Source organism: Molothrus ater, chromosome 2 (assembly GCF_012460135.2).
Source record: "Molothrus ater isolate BHLD 08-10-18 breed brown headed cowbird chromosome 2, BPBGC_Mater_1.1, whole genome shotgun sequence".
NCBI lineage: Eukaryota > Metazoa > Chordata > Aves > Passeriformes > Icteridae > Molothrus > Molothrus ater.
Genome location: NC_050479.2, coordinates 14,798,158 through 14,806,446, shown reverse-complemented (window position 1 = coordinate 14,806,446; position 8,289 = coordinate 14,798,158). Strand labels below are relative to the sequence as shown.

At 46.3% G+C, this 8,289-nt stretch overlaps 1 protein-coding gene across 1 annotated transcript in view; it reads left to right on the top strand.

Annotated features, from left to right (window-relative positions):
- The first annotated feature begins 539 nt into the window (after positions 1 to 539).
- The window catches only part of SMS (spermine synthase), a 43,542-nt gene continuing 35,792 nt past the window's right edge, over positions 540 to 8,289 (top strand). Inside the window, exon 1 of the mRNA XM_054518576.1 lies at positions 540 to 673. Within this exon, the coding sequence (XP_054374551.1) occupies positions 622 to 673 (52 nt within the window). The 5' untranslated portion in view covers positions 540 to 621. The remainder of the gene's footprint in view (positions 674 to 8,289) is intronic.

The window sequence follows — 8,289 nt, the reverse complement described above, 5'->3', positions numbered from 1 at the left end:
CTCAGTGCCATGGTCTAGTTGACACGGTGGTGGTCAGTCACAGGTTGGATTCGATATCTCAGACGTCTTTACCAACCTAATTGATTCTGTGATGTTGTGATTCTGTGATCAGTCCTGTAGCTAACTACTGCTGAACACTATTTTTCTGGGCTTGTAATTGCACGTGATTAATGAAATTTGTGGTTTCAGCCCGCGGTTTTACAGTTATCCGTTATAAATAAAAAAGACTTTAAACAAAAGGCTTTAAAGACTCCCTGGTCTGGTCCCTCTGCAGGGAGGCACAGTGGGGCCCCTCCATGCCCACAGCGGGCAGCAGGTGACACGCGGCCCCTGCCCACGGCCGCTGCTGCTGGACCCGCTCCGCGGCCTCAGCGCCAGGACACCATTACTGGATTTCAGGGGGTGGCTACGGGTCAGTCGCACCCCCAAGGGCTCCCCGGCCACGCCGAGCGGGGTCTCCGGGCCCGCCGCTTCCCCGGGCCCGCCCCGGGCCCGCCCCGGCTCCGCCCCGCCGCGCTCCCCCGCCCGGCGCCGCCGCAGCCCCGCGCATATAGGGCCGCTCCGCCGCACGGGCCGCGCCGCCGCCGCCGCTCCAGGCATGGCACAGGGCTCTACCTTACTATGGCAGCAGCAGCGCGGCACAGCACCCTGGACTTCCTGCTCGGCGCCACAGGTAACCGTGCTGGAAGGCGGCGGGGGGCGCGCACCTTCCCCACTCCACCCGCCCCGCTGGGTGTCTCGCCGGGGCCGCCGAGCATGAGGCCCGCGCGGGCGCCGCCTCCCCCTCCGGCCCTTTCCCCGGCGTTCCCGCCGGGCCGTGTTTGTCCCCGGTACCAGCCTCTGTCCCTGTGCAGGCGGGCGGCCCTCTGCGGCCTCCTGCCCAGAGCCCGCCGCCGCGGGGGCTGCACCGCCCTGGGGGAACCAGCGGAGCTGGGCCGGGCCGGGCCGAGGCGGATGTGCGGGTTCACCCGCGGCGACTCCAGGCGCCCCAGGGCGCGCTTTCACCGCGGGGGCAGCGGGCGGCAGGCGCCGAACCGCAGGGCCGGGGGGAGGGAAGCAGAGCCTGGCTCTTGGCGAGCGGCCGGGCCCGGGCACCCCCGAGGCCGCCCTGGCGCTGCGGCTGCCCCGCGCTTGAGGCGGGTGCGAGGAGCCGGGCTGGCGGCTGCCGCCGAGCGAGGCGGGAGTGCGGTGTCACTGCGGTGCTGCTCGAATCTGCTGGAGAACGCTATTAGCGCTGGAGCGCCGGGCTGTGGCAGGGCCTGACCCCGCGGGTATCTGCAGGGGGCACGTTCGGGCCGGGAGCTGCGGCCACAGCCACGTTTCCCGGCGGCCGAGCCGGGTGGGAAGGTTTGGTGGGGGAAGGGGGGAGCAGCTTGGGCGCCAAAGCGCCTCGCTGAGTGCCGAGCCAGGCCGCGGGCTCGGTGTGGCCTCCCGGCACCCGCCCCGGAGCGAGCCTGGCCCTGTGTCGAACCCCTTTCTCCTCCCCAGTTTGGTGTGAAGGCAGTTCCCTGCATCCTTGCAAAGACAAAGTCTTTCATAAGCTTCGTTTGAGAAAGAGATTCCTGACCACAGGGGCTTTGCTGTGAGCTGTGCTCTTTGTGGCATTGCTGCATGTGCACTTCGGAGAGGTGGGAGCAGGAAGGGGTGATACTGCAGTTGTTCCCAGAGCGTGCTTTTGGGTAGCGTACTGTGGTTTTCACAGTGAAAACCTTTCGGTTTCCCTTTTATACTGAGTTTTTTTCAGGGCGGGTTAGCCACTCTAATGGTGACCTAATGGCAAATGAGATAGTGCTGCTATTTTCCTTGCACCTTGTGCTTGACTAACCTAGTGTGAGCAGAATTGGTAAGCTAGACTAGTGTAAAAACTAGTTTCAGAGAAACCAACCAGCCCCCACAATGGCTTCTTTAACACTGTAGTTCTCTGAACTACCATGGTTTCAGGAGTTACAACAATGACTGGCTTCTGCAGAAGGGTTGAAATTGCCAGGGATAAAGTAGATGCTTTACCTATGGCTTATTTATTGAAAATAAGACATAGGTATATTATATCCTCTATTATATAAAAAGCAATGCTGTTAGTTAGAGAATGTGGTAAAGACCTTAACAATTGCTTTGATTTTAGGTAGGCTTTTCCACTTGCCTTTGCTTTTGAGGGCAATGTTTGCACCGTCTGACCATGATGGATGGATGTACCTAAGTGGGGTTGGGTTGATGGGCCCACTGTAGAAGTGTTGCTGTGTAGGTCAAAGGAAGGAAGAAGCATTTTTCTCTTCTTACATTCGTCTTGGCAAAACAGGCATCTTCAGTGGGACATAAGAACTTTCAGCAGTGACAGCTCAGTACTTGGTTTGTACTTCTTATGTGGAGTTTTCCCTCTCATCTAGTATTTATGGTGCAAAGCACAAAGGAGTCATCTAAATAGAAAAAAATGGTGAGTGTGCATGTGTAGATTGTATCACAGGAGTTAAACCTTATAGCTTAATCACAGATTCTTAACTAATTGAGTTTTTTTTCCTCCAAATTAGGTGGTCAGTTAGACTTCTGAATGGTCTGGAAAGCCATGAAAATAGCATTTAATAAAATTAAATGTGTGGTTTTGGACCTTCAGATCTTGTGAGGATAACATGTTTTTTCTAGGTCTCAGCTAAAGCTGTTGCATCTTTCCTTATGGAGAAGGCAGAATCTGTAAACTTGGTAAATGAACAGTCCTTTTACCTCAAAACATCAGCTGTGTCCTTGTTTTTGACAAATGTGTATTTTTGTATAGGTATTAATATAACAAAAGTTGCCAGCTTATCCTGGATGGGTTAAAAGGGACTTGAAGTGTTACCTACTTCCAAGTTCCCTGCCATGGGCAGCCACACCTTGGGTTAGGTCAATTTACACTGAACCACATCCAGCCTGGTGTTGAACACTTTCAGGGATGTGGTATCCACTGCTTCTCTGGGCAGTCTATCCCAATGCTTCACCCCTCACAGTAAAGAATTTTTTCCTAACATCTAACCAAACCTTTTTCAGTTTGAAGCCATTCCCCCTTGTCACTCCAGGCTCTTTTTCAAAAGTTTCTCTTCAGCTTTAAGCTCCCTTCAGGTACTGGAGAGCTGTGATTAGGTCACCTCAAAGCCTTCTCTCTTCCATACTGAACAATCCCAATTCTCTCAGCCTTTCCTTGTAGGGGAGATTCTCCATCTCTCTGAACATCTTGAACTTGGTCATCTCTGGACTTGAAGAGGTCCATGTCCCTCCTGTGCTGGGACCCCAGAGCTGGAGGCAGCATTGCAGATGGGGTCTCACCAGAGCAGAGGGGCAGAATTCCCTTCCTCACCCTGCTGCCCTCAGTGCTTTGGATGCAGCCCAGGGCACTGTTGGTTTTTTGGGCTGCAAATACCTGTTGCTGGGTCATGTCCAGCCTCTCACCCACCAGCAACCCCAAGTCTTTCTAGGCAGGGCTACTCTTGATCTGTTCATCCCCAGAGTTTGTTGATACAAGGAGTTGCCCAGCCTTGGGTGCAGCCCCTTGCACTTGGTCTTGTTTAACCTCATGAGATTCCCATGAGCCACTTCTCAAGCTTGTCCAGATCTGTTTAGATGCCATCCCATCCTTCACGTATGTCAACCATACCACTCTGCTTGGTGCCATATGTAACTGATCTCTTTGTCTGTGTCATTAATGAAGATACTAAACAACTGGTCCCAGCATGGAGCCCTTAGGGGCACTTGTTGTTACTGATGTCCACTGGAACTCTGAGCCACTGACCACAACCCTCTGGGTGTCACTGTCCAACGATTTACTTATGCACCAACAGTTCACCCACTGAGTGCAGCTCTCACCAATTTAGAGAAAGGGATGTTGTGGGGGATTGTGTCAAAGGCTTTACAGAAGTCCAGATAATGGCAGCTGTACTTTGTAGGAAGGTTGTACAATAGTTTGTTTCATTGCAATGCATCTTCCAACAATTGTACATGGTAATGGGTTTTTTTAATGGGTTTTTCTTTAAGAATCTGCTTGGTCTAAGAGCCATTGTACATGGTTGAAATAATCTGTATATGTTTCTCACAGTTCACTTTTAACATAGCAGCTATCCAATGGCATCATTGTAATTGTCTACCATCAAGACTGAAGATGATTATAAAGGCTGAGATGTTAATAGTTCTCTGGGATCTGTTTATCACTTTCTTCTCTGGTATGTGTCTCTTGTCTTTATCCTCTTCTGAGGCTCTCTGTGAGCAAAGGATGGAGGCTCTTTGTTGCTGCAGGGAAAAGATCTGAAGATGGGATTTTGTCATGTGCTAGTACTTGTGCAGCTGGTAGCAACTGCTTGTGCTGCAGAATGGTGTGGATTCTGGTGGGTTATTCTCACTGGCTGACTTACTTGGCATGTCACAAACCCTTTCAATAACAGCCTTGATTTCTTCAGGCAGTCCAGTTGTCTTGGAGTATTTCACAGTGGATCCTGTCATGTATATTCTTCAGGACTCAAACGTACTCAGCAAGAATTGTGAGACTGATAACTTACGTAGCCCTTTCTTAGTGTTTGCAGTCATCACTTACATAAGGTTGTTGGAAGTGCCAGCAGTGTCAATAAAAATGTGGGTCTGGGGAGTTAGAGAAAACAGGTCCTCTTGTGTTGGTTTGAGATGGGGAAACACAGTATTGCCTTGGGAATGGGGTTGCATGAGATGATTAAAGCTGTGTACTTGTGCTAAAAGCTGCCAGTTTGAAAAAAACTTTACAATAAATTTTTTGTGTACTACAAAAATCTATATGCTATTAAAAAAACCCAACCCCTTTTGCCTGTCTGTGTGCTGTCCTTGTCTTTTTTTGTGTACTACAAAAAAATCTATATACTATTTAAAAAAAGGTCCTTTTCCTTTTAGTTGTCCTTGTAACTATTTCCTCTAATTAGGCACCTCATTAGCTTTTTAGGAATAGTCAGTTAAAAATATAAGCAGGGGTGAATCTTTTGATAGCTGGTTAGCACAGCCTGAGTTTCAGTAATGGTCTTCTCAAGAGCTAGTTATATTAGCAACTCTAGAGGTCAGCCCTTTGAACAGAAGTATTTTACTTATCTGTGACCCTGGAGATAAACAGACAGCTTTAGCAGGCAAACAGCATAGTGTTCCCTATCCTAAAATACAAGAAGATTATTTTAACATTTATAAAAATGGATACAGCTCACTGGCCTTCTTTAATTGGGGCATAGAAAGCTTTAGTTGTGGTCTTTTTGTTAGAAGAGATGAATTTGAGACTCCTTAAGTTACTTACTTTGAGGGCTTTATTATGGAAGTATTTTCATATTTGATGCCTTATACCTGTACAGAGTTGATTTTAGATTTACTGTATGTTGTAAATCTGCTTGCACATGGGAGTTTTTCCATCCATGCATGAATTTGTCAACAAAGCTTAGTTTTCTTGGTTGTTGAGTATTGAACTGATGGATGTTCTTCAGGTTTCTCTAAGGGGGTGGGAGGAGAGATAATATGAAGACTTGTGAGATTTGGGTTCATTGCTTCAGAAAGGCAGATTAGTTGGAAATCAGTTGGAATTGTCTCCATGTTTGCTGTTTGGGATTATTGCTGGGGGGATTATAAATAGTGTATGGCACTAACAGTTGTGCCTGTAATCCTGAGGGCCAGGGCACAGATGAGTGAGCTGCTGTTGGAGAGCAGTGATTACCTGAGCTGGCACAGGTACTAAAACCAATGCTTAGGAAAGGAAGCTCTTGGGTGAATTACACACTCTGGGAATGCTGGGGTTGGAGAGAGTGCGGGTAGGGCAATGCTTAAATTAAAGAAAAAAATTGATGTGAATGTGTGTGTGCATATGATCTGATTTTCCTCAGATTAATGTTTTTTAAGGAGATAGAAAGAAGGGAATGACCTTTTGTAGGCTCAGCATCCTCTGTCAGTAGCTTGCTTCCTGTCTGCAGGCTTGGGTCCACTGCTCAATTCTGACACTGCAGGGGGGGAAAAAATCCTAACTATCAGGTGTTCTGAGTTACCCTCCTAAATATTCTTTCAGTGTTGAAGTTTTTACTTAGGCTATCAAATTGTTAAATATTTGAACTGAGTGCAGTTAAAATAATATTTTCATTCTTGTCTTTGTTTGGATTGGAAGTCTTAATGTTCTTCATGGAGCAGTACTGAAGTTTATGTGCTTATTTTTGGCTGTGTTGATCTAAACTTTTGAAGGGGGGAAGACTTGACAAGGTTTTGAGTTTTACACCTTCTAAAAGCTTTTCTGTTGAGTTTCCTTACTTTAAGAAAGAATTAAGAAAATAGTTTTCTGAAAGGGTAATCTCCTGGGAAGGGGAGTGTTTAGGACAACTAAATACTGTGGGGAGGGGGGGTTGGGGGGTGCTGCATTGGCTCTTTCTTGCTACTGTCTCTGAAATCTCTGCCCTAACTTCTACCTGGGAAAACACTCCATGAGTTCAGTTGCTTCTGTTTTGAACTGTGTCTTGCTGTATTAAAGACAATTTGGAACTGGTGCTGGTTTGCTTTATTTAGCAGATAACAGTTCTAGATGTTGAATCGTTGTTCATCCCATACTAAGTGTGGAAATAGCATATTAGTGTGGAGAATGCAGGAAGAGATGACTGGCATTGAAAACTCGATATTTTTCTTGAGAACTTGTGGTTTCTTTCTCAAGTAAGTCAATCTTGTGTATGAAGGAGCAAGAAGATGCCAAGTTCAGTATTAGTCCAAGCCTAAGATATAATAAAGTTCATCAATAAAAGATTTGAGCACTTAGCTGTATAGAGAGTTACTTTTAATTTGATGTTCTCTGGTGGGTGCTTTTGTTGCTGGATGTATTAGAGGTGCTAAGGCTTTGTTTTTTTCCTGTGAGACAGATTTTGTTTTTTGTGGCTGGAGCTGGCTGCAGTTAGCTGTAAAAACAAGTATATTTGAACTTCTTGTGAGGGAATGATATCTCTGATCCTTATGGCTAAATTTGACTGGTTCTGTCAAGCATTGGATTGTCTGAAGTGCTGAAACATCTGATTGCAGTGATAACATGCAGATGACAGGCTTATCTCCTTACCTTATTGATTTATGGTATGTGAACAAAATTTGCTGACTCCTTAGCTATGATCTGTATGTGAAGACCGTGTAAATAAGGCTTAGACAAGACTCAGATGTCTCTGGAGCTTGCAACTGTGTTATCAACCTTTGCTAAAGGTGTGTTTGCAACTGCAGTTGAGGAATGGGTCTGTTTTGGTTGTTTCCTTAGCAGCCTCCATGAGTGGTGTGGAGCCTGTGCCTTTGTCTGGGCTGTTGTGAGCTGAGCCCTGCAGGTCTCCATGGTCTAGTCCTGGCAGGCCTGGACCAGGAGCTGGCCTGCTGAGTGTCAGAGCACAAATGGGGCTTGTCAGGAGGTGTTAACACAGGTATTAATAGCTTTCCATTTTTAGCAGTAACGACTGCTATGAACTCATTGCCTGCTTTTGTTGGTTTCTAGTTTTGAAGATTAAAATGCTTTATGACTGGAACTCTGAAAATATAATTATCTGATTCTCCAGCATGATGTCAAGTTCTCAATGGCTGCTTGCTCAGACATGAAGGAACTGTCACCTGCAAAGGTGAAGGCTAACAGTGTGGGAGATGTTTGTTGTGAGGCTCATGGTTTGAGGCTGTAGAGCAAATTATTTCTGGAAATTAGGACTGCTTTTGACACATCAGTATTTGCCATTTCAGATACATTTCTCTGACCATGCCTCTTAAATATAAAAGTCCTTGAAAGGAGAGGAAAGTATATAGGACAAGTACTATGCTTAATATTGTTCTAGAAGATGGTCAGGTCCTAGGTGATTAAAGTGGCTTGAAAGATGTAAGTAACCAGAAGAGCTGATATTATTTGGACATGCTGAAGTTCTGTTACCAAGTGTGTTTTCTTCTCTACAGCTTTTTTGTGTGGAAGGTCTACAGGTATTTCAACAGATGCTAAGGTTTAAAATGTGAACAGTCTTTGTATGCCAGTTGGTGGACTTCAGTTGTGTGTTACTGGGTGACAAGTGAAGTTTAAGGCATTGAAACTACATTTGTTGATACTAAGGCTCAAGTGGAGACCTGTGTTGTTTTGGGATTTTTTTGTAGTTACCAGAGAACTGCTTTGTGATCTGTTGTGCACATTTCCAGAAGATGGGCATTTAAAAAGTTAACTGTAGTAGGATGCCAACCATTACTAACTGCAATTAGATGCCAGATATAGGAGAATACTTTTAAAGCATATATTTAATTAAAAATAGAGAAAAAAAAATTGTAAATGTCAGAGTGAATGGGGAGGCT